Consider the following 16,565-nt stretch of genomic DNA (forward strand, 5'->3'; position numbering starts at 1 on the left):
CCTGCTCACAGCGCACCCCGGGGCCCATCAGACTTCACTCATGACAGGGAAGTGTAAGGATGAACTATTCCATGGTTAAGAATACCAAGGTCGCGACAGCGTTGCCCAGAGCGCACGGGCACAGGTACGATGCCCATGCAGAGAGAAGCCGCGGTGTGGGCTTCAAGGACCCTCCGTGTGGGGGTGGGATGGGGGCGGAGAGGGATTCCCTGCAAACGCCGCTCCAGGCTCTGCTCTCGGCAGGGGTGACGACTGTGGGCACTGCCTGTCTGTGGAGGGGCCCTGGGGCTGCCCAGCCCAGCAGGAACGGCAGGGGTGGGAAGGGAGGTCGGCCTCCCTTAGCACCCCTGACCTCACACCCTCTCATCAGGGCAGCCCAGTGCCTAAACGGCACCTTCCTCGTCTAGCTCTGAAGACCTGGAAGGTGTGGGGGCTGGAGGACATGCAGAAAACAAATTGTGTAAAGCAATTATCCTTTTATTAAAAAATAAAAAAGATTAAAGAAAAAACACAAAGGACAGCAAAGGTGGGGCTTGCGTTCTCAGCCAGCCTCTGCCAGATTCCACCTGTGCTTCCGCATCAGACCAAAATGCTGGTGCTCCCACCTCATATCACAGATGAGAATAGAGACACAGAGAGGTTGAGCATCTTGCCCCAGCTCACAGAGCTGCTGGGGGCAGGGCTGAGAACTGGACCCCTGTGGTCGCATCTGGAGTCCAGATGCTGTGATGACCCTGAGGGGGCGGCAGAGACCAGAAGGCCCATGCTGAGACAGGCGCGCGCACGCACACACACGTGCACGTGGCCTTCACCTTTGCGGCCACAGAAGTCAGAGGGAACCAGAGGGCCACCAAGAGAGGCCAAAGGTGAGTCGGGGTCTATAAGGAGGAGAGGCCCCACTTCCCAGGAGGCCAGGGAATTCCCTTCCCTGGTGACTCTGACTCCACTCTGCATTCCTCTCCCTGGACCCAGGAACTGACTGTCCAGTGACCTAACTGAATTGGCTCCAGAATGATGCCTTCCTAGGGGATCAGCTACGACTGGACTCCACTATTGTCAGTGATAAGGGGGGAATGAGTACATAGTCTGGATTCAGATTTGTTTGGAGACAAACTTTATTAGAAGAGGAGTACTAAAAAACCACGAAGGCAATTGGCATGAACATCTCCAGAACACTTAAGAAACCCTCTGCTGTTTATCTACCTCCTCTCCTGTCATGAAAGTGGAAGGTCTATTTAACAAGTAATTCTTGCTTATCACACTCTTTCTTTAAATTATTTATCATATATTTATTTATTCGGCTCTGCTGTGTCTTAGTTGCAGCCTGTGGGAGCTAGTTCCCCAATCAGGTATTGAACGTGGCTCTCTGCATTGGAGTCTAGGCAACTGGACCACCTGGGAAGACTCTGCTCATACTCCTGGGGACATTAACGGGTCACAGGCCTCCTCTGAGGCCCCCTTAGAGCTGAGGCATGGGGTGGCTGCAGTAATCCTCCCGTGGCTAAGGTGTGGTTTGTTGGTCATGACTCACTCACACTCCCTACAAACATAGGGCTACTCCCCTGTGTGTGTCCTCTGGTGTGAGATGAGATGGGACTTCTGACTGAAGCTTCGCCCACACTCCCCGCAAACATGGGGTTTCTCCCCTGTGTGTGTCCTCTGGTGGGTGATGAGGACGGACTTCTGACTGAAGCTTCGTCCACAATCCCTGCAAACATAGGGCTTCTCCCCTGTGTGTGTCCTCTGGTGTCTGATGAGGAGTGACTTCCGACTGAAGCTTCGCCCACACTCCCTGCAAACATAGGACTTCTCCCCTGTGTGTGTCCTCTGGTGTGAGATAAGATTTGACTTATCATTGAAGCTTCTCCCACACTCCCGGCAAACATGGGGCTTCTCCCCTGTGTGTGTCCTCTGGTGTGTGATGAGGTTGAAGTTCTTACTGAAGCTTTGCCCACACTCCCCACAAACATAGGGCTTCTCCCCTGTGTGTGTCCTCTGGTGTGAGATGAGATGGGATTTCTGACTGAAGCTTCGCCCACACTCCCCGCAAACATAGGGTTTCTCCCCTGTGTGTGTCCTCTGGTGGGTGATGAGGACGGACTTCTGACTGAAGCTTCGTCCACAATCCCTGCAAAGATAGGGCTTTTCCCCTTTGTGTGTCCTCTGGTGTCTGATGAGGAGTGACTTCCGACTGAAGCTTCGCCCACACTCCCCGCAAACATAGGACTTCTCCCCTGTGTGTGTCCTCTGGTGTGAGATAAGATTTGACTTATCATTGAAGCTTCTCCCACACTCCCTGCAAACATGGGGCTTCTCCCCTGTGTGTGTCCTGTGGTGTCTGATGAGGTTGAAGTTCTTACTGAAGCTTTGCCCACACTCCCCACAAACATAGGGCTTCTCCCCTGTGTGTGTCCTCTGGTGTCTGATGAGGACGGACTTCTGACTGAAGTTTCGCCCACACTCCCCGCAAACATAGGGCTTCTCCCCTGTGTGTGTCCTCTTGTGTGAGATGAGATGGGACTTCTGACTGAAGCTTCGCCCACACTCCCCACAAACATAGGGCTTCTCCCCTGTGTGTGTCCTCTGGTGGGTGATGAGGACGGACTTTTCACTGAAGCTTCGCCCACACTCCCCACAAACATAGGGCTTCTCCCCTGTGTGTGTCCTCTGGTGTCTGATGAGGACTGACTTCTGACTGAAGCTTCGCCCACATTCCCCGCAAACATAGGGCTTCTCCCCTGTGTGTGTCCTCTCGTGTGTGCTGAGACTTGACCTGTCCTTGGAGCCTTGCCCACACTCTCCGTACGTGACCCTCATAATCCCCGAGACCCCTGTCCCCATGAGCAATGTGCCTGTGTCCTCTGGATTCAGTTTGTGGCTTGTGCTGGGCTCGTCTTTCATTCTCTCATGCACCCCAGAACCCCCCATTTGTCCTCCGGGTGAGTAGGAAGAGGCCCTTGAAATCCTCTTCAGCCTTACGCTTTTCAGCAAAGGTTGGGGCCTCTCCTTGGCCTCCTGACCCTCAGGTTTGTCGCTCGGGCTGCGTGGATCTGAATATCGCTGATTTTGATTGCCTGGGCAGGGATCCTCTGGTTGGAGGAGGTCTCTTTCAGATGGTCTCAGGAGGGTCTGAGAGGGGTGACTGCGTTGGATGTGTTGGCTGAGGAATTTCTGACTGGAGAACGCCAGAGAGCAGGAGGCACATGGGTGGATCTTGGGCTTCTGTTCTGCTGAAAGAGGAAGCTTTTGGTCAGGTAGCTGGTTTGCCGTGGTCAGGCCTGCCTCACTAATCATCTAAGTGTTGACAGTGCACGACTTGTCTCCCATCGGCTGTCTCTTTATAGTCCACGTTTCCACTCCACTCTTATTCTCTACATCTACAGAAATCCAGGAAGTTGGTGTCAGGCGCCTTTTCTACATATCACCCAGATAGGGACCTTCCAGCAGCATCAGAGGCAGCATCTCTCCTGATAGAGGTGAATCTGTAGGGACTTTCCCTGCATGTAAGTGTCTGAAATGTCATGTCACAGTGGCCACAGGTATTTACCCTACTGAGGGATAAGACTTGATGACTTAGGTGAAATCTCCTGAGTGGCTCCCTGTGAGGGGAAACGGTCTATTAAGTTAGGGGCGCCTGGCCTGGAGCTCTCTGCATATGGGAGGCAGCACAGGGGGTGGTTACAGCAGGTGTGGGTAAATCTGACTTTGTGGCTCCTTGTTCAAAGAGCAGCCTTTGTGCCGATCTCTGCAGGAAGTGGGTTTGAGACTGGATGAGACCGATCGGCCCAGGTCCCACTGACTGTAGGTCTCTGGCCCCTCCTGCCCAAACTGGTTCACAAGTTGCTCCTCTCTCCGTTTCCCATAGATCATAAAATAAAGGCATATCCTTTCTCAAGCCTCACCAGTACTCATACCTTATTTATTTCATTCAGTCTTAGTCCATTTAACGTGCACTAGGAAGCCCTATTTAAAAACACATCTCCAGCCAGACTCTTCACCCCCTCACTCCCAAGCATATTAAGCTAGCCCACTCTCCCCTCATGTCTGGCAATGAACTGACCTCTGAGGGGACTCCCCGCTGCTGTCTCTTCCCAAAAATGAACCAAAGCATCGTCTTAGCACAGAGAACATGATGCTTGCAGCAGAAAGCCGCGCGGTTGTTCTGTGTCACCCAGGAGGACCCCTGGGGCCTGCACGTGGACACAGGCCCTGAGGATTCCGTGTCCCGTCCAGCCTCCTTCTCTCCCTCTGTGCTTCCTCCCACGACCCCTGGCATGGCCTCTCTTCCCGGCCCTGAGTCTGAGGCACTGGCTGCTCCCCTGCCTGAAATCCTTCCCCGCAGGTGTTATCTCTGCAGAGACCCTGCTGCACCATCCCGCACCACACCCCACCCTCTGCTCATGCTGACCCGAGGCACGTTCCCTGCGCTGGTTTTCCTCAGAGCACCAGCCCCTGTCTGGTGTGAAGCCCCTGCTGCCCCAGGGCAGTGGTTCTGTCTGTTTCGGTGCGTGGAGCCCCGTCTGGCACAGAATGTGAACTCACATGACAACAAACTGGAACAGTAACTGAATGCACATCACTGTACATGTGTCGCTTAGAAATGGGAGGAAATGAGGAAGAAAAAGATAAGGGCAAAGAGCTGGTAGGTGCTAGAAATGTTGCTTTTTGCTTCTAAGCCTTTCAGCAGAAGGTGATGTTACACATATTTTTTTGCATGAAATATTAAAAATTAGAACTAGCATTTTTAATATAAAAATTTTTCCTAACAATCATATGAGAAGAATCAAATTCTGAGGCATTTTAATTGCAACTCTACTGACTTTGGACTAGATGGTACTCTGCTTCGAAATCGGACCACGGAGGCTCCCAGGATGGGGTCGGGTGCTGGAAGAGGGCTGACACTCACCTCTCCCGGTCGCGAGCTCACTCTTCCCCCTGCTGTCCCGCTTGATGCCAAGGTCCTGACCATACTCGTCCCCGTACCAGACCAGCAGCTCACAGCCCGGCCTGACCACCTGGCAGGTTCGGTAGAAGATCTGCCCGTGATACTGGAAGGCCACCAGGTTCTGCTCCTCGTCGTCCCGGGCACAGTTCACATACCTGGGGGCGAGGCCGGGAAGGGGAAAGAAACCTCAGGTGATGAGTGCCCTCCACTCTCAGACCATGCCCAGCTCCTTGCCTTCCGCCTCTGAGGCCGCCCCTCATGTGAACCTTCTGTTCACACCTTCGACCAGGCCATGTGAATACCCATGCTTTTCTCTCCTTACCTAATTAGCCATTTTCCGGAGCGCAGTTCCAGACTCATCTCCACCTGGACTGTCCGTGAGGCTGGTGACCTCCAGCTCCTCTAAACTCTGAATTAAGTTCTCTTCCATCCACAGGACTTGGTGCTCCTTGGCTAGCACGCAGCCCTCACACTCACCCCAGCCTGCCTTCTCTCCCGAGGGTTTCTCCCATCTCCCCACGTGTATCCAGGGTCCTATTCGCTTGCCCACCCCCTCCCACGGAAACTTGGATATAGCTTGAGACACTGAACAGTAATACTTTGTTCACTGTCTGCCTGCCCTGATGAAAGGAGAGGCCCTCAGAGAATGGCCCCACTCAGGGCCATCCTGCCCCCCATTCCTTCTGAGTCCTCAGGGCCCACTTCTCACTGGAACCAAGCCTGAGGATGTTGTTGCCCATATAGAGTCAAGGTCTTCTGTGTTAGTTTATCCTGGCACTGTGCAGTTACTCAAAGAGAAAAACTAAGGTTACTGTTCCTAAAATCAATTGGCTAATGTCTGTCTGCAGTATGTTCTCCAAAAGGACATGGGTTGTGTGATCTGCCTCAGTAACGAAGTTCATTGTCTAAACTGAAACATAAAGTGCGTGGTAAGTGTCCATTAAGTGAGTTAAAGTGTCCCTGGTGAATCTAGACTCCTGAAGTTGCTTTTAAGTCCACCAGTTTTGTTCAGCACATAGACTTGTATCTTGACGGCACATGCCATATTTTCATTTCCTTCTTTCTAGTGTCTTTTGAAATGAAAGAGCATGATATGGAGGGAAAAGAGGAAGGAAGATGTGAAAGCTGTTGAGGGAGCCGGGTTGAGAAGGAAAGGGGCGTGGGATGGAGGGAGTCTCAATGTCTACGCACTGCAGACTCACTGCACTCACCTCATCCAGTTGGCCCAAGACGTGTCCTTTCCATCCACATACTCGTAGGAGTTCCTCCCTTTGGTGATCTGAGTGTCAGATAAAGAGTTACAAGCATTCCTCTTTCTTTTATTTTTTCTTGGTAGGAAGCAATAGAAGAGCTATTTCCCTCTGTAGTCATTTGTGCTTTTCAGCCTGCATGGATTCACCTGCCAGTCGGACCACACGGTAAACCCCTTACTCATCATTCCAAGTCTGAGTCTCTCGGTTCGTTGAAGGCAAGGGCTCCACAAGGGAGGAGTCACTTCTGTGTGTCTGTACACTGTGATCCCACCTCTCCTCTGACCTTTAGATAGAGGTCCTGAGTGTCAGTACACTGTGGTCCCACCTCTCCTCTGACCTTTAGATAGAGGTCCTGAGTGTCTGTACACTGTGGTCCCACCTCTCCTCTGATCTTTAGATAGAGGTCTTGTGTGTTTCTACACTGTGGTCCCATATCTCCTCTGATCTTTAGATAGAGGTCCTGAGTGTCTCTACACTGTGGTCCCACCACTCCCCTGATCTTTAGATAGAGGTCCTCTATCTCTGTACACTGTGGTCCCACCTCTCCTCTGACCTTTAGATAGAGGTCCTGAGTGTCTATACACTGTGGTCCCACCTCTCCTCTGACCTTTAGATAGAGGTCCTGAGTGTCTGTACACTGTGGTCCGAACTCTCCTCTGATCTTTAGATAGAGGTCCTGAGTATCTGTACACTGTGGTCCCACCTCTCCTCCGACCTTTACATAGAGGTCCTGAGTGTCTGTACACTGTGTTCCCACCTCTCCTCTGACCTTTAGATAGAGGTCGTGAGTGTCTGTACACTCTGGTCTCACCTCTCCACTTATCTTTAGATAGAGGTCCTGTGAGTCTGTACCAAGGTGTTCCCACCTCTCCTCTGACCTTTAGATAGAGGTCCTGAGTGTCTCTACACTGTGGTCCCACCTCTCCTCTGATCTTTAGATAGAGGTCCTGTGAGTCTGTACCAAGGTGTTCCCACCTCTCCTCTGACCTTTAGATGCAGGTCCTGAGTGTCTGTACACTGTTGTCCCACCGCTCCTCTGACCTTTAGATAGAGGTCCTGAGTGTCTGTACACTGCGGTCCCACCTCTCCTCTGACCTTTAGATAGAAGTCCTGAGTTTCTATAGACTATGGTCCCACCTCTCCTCTGACCCTTAGATGGAAGTCCTGTGTTCACGCCCAGGGCACACAGTACACAGGGCTGACTGTGTCATTGCCGACCGTGTTATCGCCATCTGCATCCTCGCATGTAGACATGAAGTAGCCCCCACCACATACAAGTGATTAGAAGCCAGAGGATAGGGAAACAGGTGCATCTCACCAGCCAGGCGTATCCACTGTTGGCGGCCTCTTCATCGTCTGTGATCTTGCCCTCATAGGGGCCAAAGTGTAGGCCCAGCGGCAGATCGGACGCCTCGTTCCACACTCCAAGCCCAGCGTCAGGGATGCCTGACAGTCTGATGCTTAACCCAGGGGGCAGAGTGAGGGCTGAGCGGTTGGCATGCCCCTTTTCCACTGCACAGTCCTTTACAAAGGTTGGGGGCCCATGGGCAGCACAGCTGTCGATGAAGAAGTTCTGACACTCCTCACAATCTGGAGGTGAGAACAGGGACGAGAGGAGGTATCGTGATGTTGCTGGTTGTAACGACCTTCAGAAAGAACTGGGACATTCATGGCATTTGGCCTCGATCCTGCACCCCAAGTCATAGAGGAAGGGGATGGCCAGGGGACCAAATGGTGGGGTGAGGTTAGTGGACCAAGGCCTCGTAGCCCCTTCTCCATGAGTGGGCCAGCGGGTTCACTCACAGAGGTAGTCGTCATCCTGGGGCTCGCTGACCTCTTGGTACACGTGGCCCTTTCTTTCCCATAGACTGTACCTTCTCACTCCAGTCCCCTTTCTTCTGAGTTCTAAGATGGAGAACAGAAGCTAAGCAAGGCTGATGGGGTCTGGGGAGTTAGTCCCTGTTTTATCACAAAGTGTGAGATCTCCTACCTGTCCATTTATACACTTTGTGAAAACTTTCTTACATGTATTTTTCAAACTTTTACTTTTGTAATATTATGTTTTAATGTTACATTATTTATATCTTGGCCACGCTGCATGGCTTGTGGGATCTTAGTTCCCTGACCAGGAATGGAACCCACACCTCCTGCAGTGGAAGCGTGGAGTCTTAACCACTTAACCCCCAGGGAGTCCCTTCTCTATACTTTCTTTCTTCTCCCTTTAACTACAGGTTCAGGAGACTGAGGCTCCACTGACCACAGGTGCCCAGTTCAGTGATAGTGTCCTGCACTTCCCGTTAGTAGGTTTAACTTCCAAACCTTCCTACTTAGGAAATAGTTCACCGACACATCTACTCAGAAAACATATGTTAAGGGCACATGACATGTAAGGGCACATGAGCAGAGATCTGGGCATAAACACTAACAAAGCACGGTTCCCATCATCACAGCTGGATTTATTGAATTATTTGTAGATGTCAGATTTTTGCACTTAATGTAAGACTTTCAAGCATCGAATGAGTTATGTATCCGTATCTTCACTTTAAAGATAGCAATCAGGACCTCAGAAAATGTATAAGATTTTCCCACGGCCCCAGTGCTAACTTCATGTCTCAGATCAGTCCAGCTTAAACCCATGCCTACCCAAAGTCCGTGCCACACACCTAGGCCATACTTATTAGTTTTTCTACAGGGATTAGAGGAACTAATTAGAGGAACTCCCCCAAATTTCTCTTACCGACTTTTTGTCTGGGGTGCTGTCCAGGGGTCCTTGCTTTTCTGTGATGGGGCACTGGTTTCTGAGCCTGCTTGGAGCCAGTTGTCTTCAGCGATTTTGCTGCTCCCGGCAATTCCTTCAAACTAGATTCCTTACTTAATGGTGCCCTGGACATTCTCTTCCATGTGAGTAAGAGACAACATGCAGTTCTTTAGTTGTTTAGGACTTTATGAAGTGTTTTCACATGCATGATTTTAGTTAATACTTTGACAATTCTTAGAAATACCTGATTTGGAGGGGGGTGGGTCTGAACACTGGAGTGTAACAAAAGGACCTAGGTGGATAGTGAATCAAAGCTAGAATTCATATCTTAAGGTTCTTCCCCTTCAACTTTCTGCATAAAAGTGAGAGCAAGGGAGGAAGAATAGCTGGAGGTCAGGGAAAGAAGAGGGTAAGGGCTCAAAGAGAGATCCGGCGGGGTTCTATTAATTAGTGGCCCTTTGATGGATGACGAAGTATGGAAAATTACAGAGGGGACAAAACACATCTGGAAAATAAGGTGACAAAGCAGTGAGATTAAGAGGAGAAAAGACGATCAGCAGAAACACATTTAGACAATAAAGAAAATGAGATGAAAGTTGCAGGTTGCCATGTCCTAGAGACAATGTTTGGAATTAAAGTAGCTGGTCTCATCAGTTCTCCTTGAACAAGGCTGTATGACTAGCTGGTTCTGCTCATTTTCCTGATCCATTCATTGGTATACAGGCTAATTCTTAATATTATAGTGGACATGAAATTTAATAACCTTCAACAAATTGTTGTGTGAGCTATTTAATACAGTAAGAACGTGAGCGTACATCCCTGGCATCAATTTATTCCCTAAACTGCATCTATATTTGAAGTCTAGCTCACAGATACTATCTTCAGCATTCTTTGGCCTTTCTACTCCTAGATGAATGCTTAAATGTGGAGTCACTCATTCACAAAACATTCAGGGTCCCTCAGGGGCTTTGAGCTGGGCCTGGACTTCTGAGAATGAATGGGTGTGGGCTAGGCTCCCAAACCTCACAACACAGGGGCAGGCTGAACACATGATTCCAAACAGGAGAGTCGCCTGTTAGAGCTCAGAGGAGGAGCTGTTACTCCTCCTGCAAGAAGGAGCATTTGACATGATGCCCAGATGATGAGTTTCTACTCAAAAGTGGGTAATCTATGTGACGTCCTTCTGTTATTTTCTTATTTGTTGCTTTTCAGTCATAAACCTGAGGCTTCTCAGGGTTGCGAGTTGCTTCCTCTTATTGGAGTGGGAGGCTCTGAGGTAGGGATCCTGTCTCCTTCTTCATCTTGGACTGTCCACTCTACAAACTGCCCAGCATGTCCTTAAGCTTCCCTTAGTCAGATGTCTTAGCATATCCCTCTCTAGCACAGCACAAAAGAACTGAGGTTGAAAACATCTCTCAGATGAATGATATAAAGATGTATGAATAAACTTCATAGAACTATGGAAGCTTTAATCAGTTTGTAAGGGGTTTAGAGAACGTGCATTGGATTAGATTGCACTGCCAGTGATACTGTGATCTCAGGATTATAATCAAGTGTTTTTTAACTCATTTTTTAAATCTATAATGGTGATAGCTATATACCTACTTATAGGTACTGTAGGATTGATTTAAGGTTTAGGTAAGTTTATTCACATAACATGCTCAAAGTCTGAAATGTTATGTAAATAATGTAGCAACAGAACTGCCTACTACTGTTGTTTTTCTTACTAACTGTAAAGATGGTGATGATGTCAGACAGTGTGCTAAAGATCCAGGGCAGGAAGGCAGCCGTCTCCAGGATCTCTGTGTTTTCTCCTATTCTCACCTGTGCCTGGATCCATGAGGAGGACATTTTGGCAACAGGATTTGGGAAATACTCACCTTCTTGTGTTTACTGTGCTCCACTCTGAAGGCCATTGATGAAGGTTTACCTAAAGAATGATGAGAATCAGTGTTTTGGTTGGTAAATGTTTCCAAACTCTGGGTATTCTAATTAAAGACACATAATTCTAAGCCAGAGAGTGACAAAGACAGTGATTACCAAAGGAGGAATGGAAAATGATTTCTGTGTCATCAACTCCCATGGTTCCACTGGGAGCATTACATAATTTTCTTAAAATTAAAAAAAAAAAAATGAAACTTCATCTGTGCCTCATCTGATGTTCATAAAGTATATAATAAATTTACTCGTCTTTCATGACAAAAGTACTCAACAATGTAGAAATAGGAGAAAGTGACTGCAATATAATAAAGGTCATATATTGAAAGTCTACCTCTAACATCATAGTCATCAGTGAAAAAGATCAAGAAAAAAAGACAAGGGTGCCCCTTATCAACATTTCTGTTCACCATAATATTAGAACTCCTAGCTAGGGCTTTAGGTTAGAAATGGAAACAAAATGCTTCCATTTGGAAAGAAAGAAGTAAAATTATGTCTGTTCACAGGGCCATGGTTTTATGTGCACAAAAATCTTAAATCCACACACAAAAAAATCCTCCACAGAAAGTTTCACGGTACAAAATCAACATGCAAATATCTTTCCGTGCATGAAGAATGACCATTCCACAAGGGAAAATAAGAAAGCAATCCTATTTATTTTTTAAAAGCTATATTCAACAGCTAAATTAAAAAAAAATATTTATTTTTATTTATTTGTTTGTGCCAGGTCTTTGTTGTGGCATGTGGGATCTAGTTCCCTGACTAGGGACTGAACCCAAGTTTTCTGCACTGGGGGTGTGGAGTCTTAGCCACTGGACAAATAATCTTATTTATAAGAGCATTGAAAAGAATGAATTAGCAATAAACTTAAGGAGATGACAGACTTATATGTTGAAAACTACAAAGTATTGCTGAAAGGAATCTGACATAAATAAACAGATATGTGTCTCAAGTTTATGGATTTGGAGGCTTAATATTATTAAGCTGTTCATACTACCCAAAGCAATTTAAAGATTCAATGCAATTCCTATTAAAATCCCAATGGAATTTTTTTCAGATATAGAAAATCCATCCAACAGTTAACACGGAATCTCAGAGCACACCAAATAGGCAAAGCAATCTTAGAAAGAACAGCAAAGCTGGAGGCCTCTGATTTCAGAACATACTACAAAGGTACAGGAAGCAAAAGAGTGTAGATTTGGCAATAAATGTGTGCTTAGTCGCTCAGTCTTCTTGACTTTTTGTGACCTTTTGGACTGTAACCCACCAGGCTCCTCTGTCCAGGGGATTTCTCAGGCAAGAATACTGGACAGGGTTGCCATTTCCTTCTGCAGGGGATCTTCTAAACCCATGGAGTGAACCCACATCTCCTGTGTCTCCTGCACTGAAGGCAGATTCTTCACCTGCTGAGCCACTGAGGAAGCTGGCTGGCATAAAGACAGATATGTCAATCAATGGAACAGAATAGAGAGCCAGAAATAAACTCTTGGATACATGGTCTAATGATCTTCATCTAGGGTGTCAAGATAATGTGGAAAGTTTAATCCCTGTAATGAATGGTGCTGGGGAAACAAAATAACCATATACAAAATAATGAATATCTTATGTCTTGAAGAAAAATCAACTCAGAATGGATGAAAGACCTAAATGCAAGACTTGATAAGACTCTTAGAAGAAAACAAGGGTGAAGCTTCAGGACACTGAATCAGCAATGATTTCTTAGATATGGTACCAAGTGCACAATATTAGTAACAAAGTACAAATAGACAAATGAGATTAATCTTAAAACCTCTGTGCAGCAAAGGATACTGAACAGAGTTGAAAAGGTCACCTACAGGATGGTAGAAAATATTTGTAAACTATGCATCTGATAAGGGGTTACTAAGCATACACCAGTATGAAGGCTACCTATAAGCCCCGAAGAGAACCTGATTGACCATGATGGCACCTTGATATCAAATTTCCATGGTCCAGCATTGGAAGAAAACAAATTTCTCTGGTTTAAGGAATGCAGTCTGCTTTGTTATGGCAGTCTGAGCTGACTAACAGTGAGAGAAGGAATTGAATAGACATTTCTCCAGAGAAAATACACAAATGGCCAACAAACATATGAAAAGATGCTCAATATTACTAATCAATAGGGAAACACAAATTGAAACCTGCGATGGGCAATATGTATAAGAAGACAATAGCAAGCTTGGTAAGGATATGGAGAAATTGGAACACTTATACACTATTGTTGGCAATGTAAAATGTTGCAAGCTTTCTAGAAAACAGTATGGAGTTTCCACAGAAAATTAGAACTGCTGTATGATCTAGGAATCCCATCAAAAGTGTATTTCCATAAAAAGTTGAAAGCAAGTTATTGAATAAATAGTGGGCACATGAATGGTCATTGCCTCATTATTTCCAATAGGCAAGATGTGTAAGCAACCTAAATGTTCATTGGTGGATAAAAGATAAAGACTATATGTAAGATATATATTATAGCTCTTATATCCACATGCACACAACAGAATGTTTTGAAGCTTTAAAAAATAATTCTGTCACATGCTACATCATGGATGGGCCTTGATGATATTTTACTAAGTGAAATGAACCAATCAAAAATGAGAAATATTGCCCGATTCCACTTCTATGAGGTATCTAAATTAATCAAATCCATGGAAACAGAAAATAAAATCGTGGTTGCCAAGGGCTGTGAGGAGGAAGGATTGGAGAATTGTTACTCAGTGGGTTAGGGCTTCAGTTATGCAAAATGTATCATTTCTACAGATTTGTTGTACAGCAATGTGTATATATATCCCCTGTGGCTCAGTGGTAAAAAATCCACCTGCAATGCAGGAGATGCAACAGATGCAGGCCCAGTCCCTGGGTTGTGAAGATCACCTGGAGCAGGAGATGGCAACCCACTCCAGGATTCTTGCCTAGAGAATCCCACGGACAGAGGAGCCTGGTGGGCTACAGTCTATGGGTAGGCAGAGTCAGACATGACTGAGCGATTAGCACTATGGCCACTAACACTAACGTGCATAGTTAGCAACAGTGTGTCATACACTCAGAAATTGTTAAAAAGGTAAATAAAGACGGGCAGGCGTATGGTGAACCGAGGCGTATGTATTCCCTATGAAGAATCTCTCCTTATGTCAAAACCTTTGCAGACAACCAAATGTTTGCTTTTCATGTCCCTTTCACTAGTTTTAATAACCTCAGGGAACAGAGGGACTTCCCTGGTGCACAGTGGATGAGAATCTGCCTGCCAATGCAGAGGACACAGGTTTGATGGCTGGTCCAGGAAGATTCCACTTTGTGCGAGGCAGCTAAGCCTGTGTGTCACAAACTACAGAGCCTGCACGTGCTCTGCAACGACAAGACACTCACCGCAACCAGAGAAAGCCCATGGACAGCAGCAAAGACCCAGTGCAGCCAAAACTAAATAAATAATTTTGAAAAATCTGGGAGAACAGAAATCCATAGATGGAGAATCATAGAATTATCTAAATTGTTTCCTCCAGTCTAGGCAGATTAACTCTTCTAAACTCTTTGAGCAGCAGAAGAGGAAGTGAGCTGCTCACTTCTATTTTATAATAAGTGCACTTCATTTTATTTACCTGATGCCATCTCTGGTCAGTGAAATGTGGGAAAGATCATGGAGAATAAATAGTTCTCTCCAACCCTTTCCCAGAATCAAAATATAGAATTAGTTTTACCTTAGGGTAAGAAGATCACAGGTTTTGTTTTATATACATACATAAATAATGTATCTTGACATAATATGTTAATCATTTCTTCTTCGAAGAGATTTAATCCAATAACCAATGAGATTAGTATTAATCAGTTTGGTGAATTTATTTCTAAGGTTTCTTTAACTGCCTTTCACTAAGAATGTTTAGCAAAAATAATTCTTTGTAAAAAGAATGATAAATTTTAACCATAAAACTTTTGAGAATTACACTGGAAAACCTATACATTCATCTTCATTCAGGCTAATGTCAATATTCAGCCACAACCACTTCGGAATGCTGAAAATTATGTTTTCCCTACTACTGGCTGAGATGTAGTTGAGACCTAAGCCCAGGCTGGTTTCAGGAAGACACCTCCAAATCCTCCTGGCCTCTCACCTTGCTGCCTTGGTGTCCATTCTTCATCAGAATCCTCAGGGTCATCTACCTGGGGCTTGATGACCTGCCTGCGGTGATGCATGAAATCCGGTCGAGTGGCTCTGAAACCTGGAAAGAAGCAAAACATTTGTTCTAATAAGGAAAAACAATGCATAGAAGCAATGGGAAGTGTCACAAAGTCAGGGAAATCTGTAGGCTGGGCTGGGGGAATCTAGAATAAGGCAAGAGGTGAGCTCTGCACTGCAGGGTCAACCTCCCTTTGGTACAAAACTGTAAACATTTCCTTAGTCTCCACACAAAAGGGAACTGTGAGCAGATGAAGCTACCTAAGGGCTGTCCAAGTGAACACTGAGGGTGAAGACCTGTTTCATGTTTCCCAGGCTCACAGGCACCCAGCACTTCCTGTTACCTATAGCAATCAGCGCTTCGTAGTTTCTTTTCATATTCCTATATCGGATTTTTTCCCATTCTCCCATCTCTTCCCATTGTTCCTTGGAGAAGTATACGGAGATATCTTTGAAAGCATCTTTGGCCTAAGGAAAATAATAGATTTCATCAGTGATTTACTAATCGAAGTCAGACCTTAGAGCTGGGCCTTCTCCTCCACCTTTTGTGCAGGGAGTAGCCTGAAGCTACTGGATGGTCTGTGTGAGACAGGGATGAAGACTTTCCTTCCCGACTGTGTCCTGCTTACCTGAACAAACGCTGAGCATTTTCCTAACTCTCCCTGGACACAGAGCAGTTGACGAAGCTAGTGTCCTGTTTTGTCCCACTCCACCCCCACCATCTCAGACAGGACCAGGCATTCCCATCCTGTGTACGGTCACAGGGAAGTTCACTCAGCTGGCCAGGCAAGCAGTCTGTGGTGCTTCAGGGACCAGCGCCATGTCCTTCCTATAGAGCTGGCTTAGAGCCCAGGTTTGCTGCCTCCACCTCTCACCTTGGGCTTCCGCTCTGTTCTCCCGGCATCTCCCTCAGTGCTCTCCTCTGGAGACCTGTTCGGCCTCATGGCCATTGGAGTGCTCAAGGCCAAGGTGCCTGTGGAAGAAGAAGGTGCTGAGATAGCCCAGACCAGTGTCCAGAGCCTGGTCTGTCTTCCTTGGGTGGAGTGTCCAGGGCAGGAAGGTGAGGGGAAAGTCAGGGTGAGGGTATTGGTGGGATGGATGGATCCTGACTAGATATGACAGATCAGCCTAATGTGAACTAGATTTGGTTTCTTTGGTTCCCCTACAATTCAGCCCCTCTGAGGGAAGGCACTGGGAGGGAAGTGTCTGTGAGTGACGGAGGGATTCTTGAGGAGACCCGGAAACCCGTAACTGCTGGACTGGGGTCAGGCTGAAATCAGGGCTCTGTTCCAGTGCAGCAGAGGGAATGTTTCTCCAAGAATGTTTTGAGAATCTCCTCCTGGGGACTCAGAAAAATCTGGGCATAACTTAGCTTCTTCGTCTAAGGGACAAGTCGCTCGGCTTGAGGAGATCTGGGTCCCACGGGCTGAAGTAACTGGGGTCCTCAGACAGACGGGACTGGGGATCTTTTGGCTGATGTAGAAT

The 16,565-nt window shown here is 46.9% G+C and overlaps 1 protein-coding gene across 1 annotated transcript; it reads right to left on the reverse strand.

Annotated features, from left to right (window-relative positions):
- Nucleotides 1-1,554: 1,554 nt before the first annotated feature.
- Nucleotides 1,555-16,024, reverse strand: LOC133056884 (histone-lysine N-methyltransferase PRDM9-like). Its single transcript, XM_061142738.1, has 11 exons — nt 15,949-16,024; nt 15,425-15,541; nt 15,016-15,123; nt 10,837-10,886; nt 8,936-9,092; nt 8,002-8,103; nt 7,517-7,788; nt 6,157-6,224; nt 4,907-5,100; nt 2,389-3,227; nt 1,555-2,226 (listed from the first exon to the last, which is right to left on the reverse strand). The coding sequence occupies exons 1-11, from the start codon at nt 16,022-16,024 to the stop codon at nt 1,555-1,557; spliced, it is 2,655 nt and encodes an 884-aa protein (XP_060998721.1).
- Nucleotides 16,025-16,565: the final 541 nt, after the last annotated feature.

This window comes from Dama dama, chromosome 1 (genome assembly GCF_033118175.1).
Source record: "Dama dama isolate Ldn47 chromosome 1, ASM3311817v1, whole genome shotgun sequence".
Classification (NCBI taxonomy): Eukaryota; Metazoa; Chordata; class Mammalia; order Artiodactyla; family Cervidae; genus Dama; species Dama dama.

Coding starts and splice junctions, on each gene's coding strand:
- LOC133056884 (XM_061142738.1), bottom strand. CDS start 16,024: ATGAGGCCGAACAGGTCTCCAGAGGAGAGCACTGAGGGAGATGCCGGG. Junction 7,789..8,001: donor CCAGGATGACGACTACCTCT/GTGAGTGAACCC, acceptor TCTCACCTCCAG/ATTGTGAGGAGTGTCAGAAC. Junction 3,228..4,906: donor TGAGCTCGCGACCGGGAGAG/GTGAGTGTCAGC, acceptor CTCTTTCAGCAG/AACAGAAGCCCAAGATCCAC.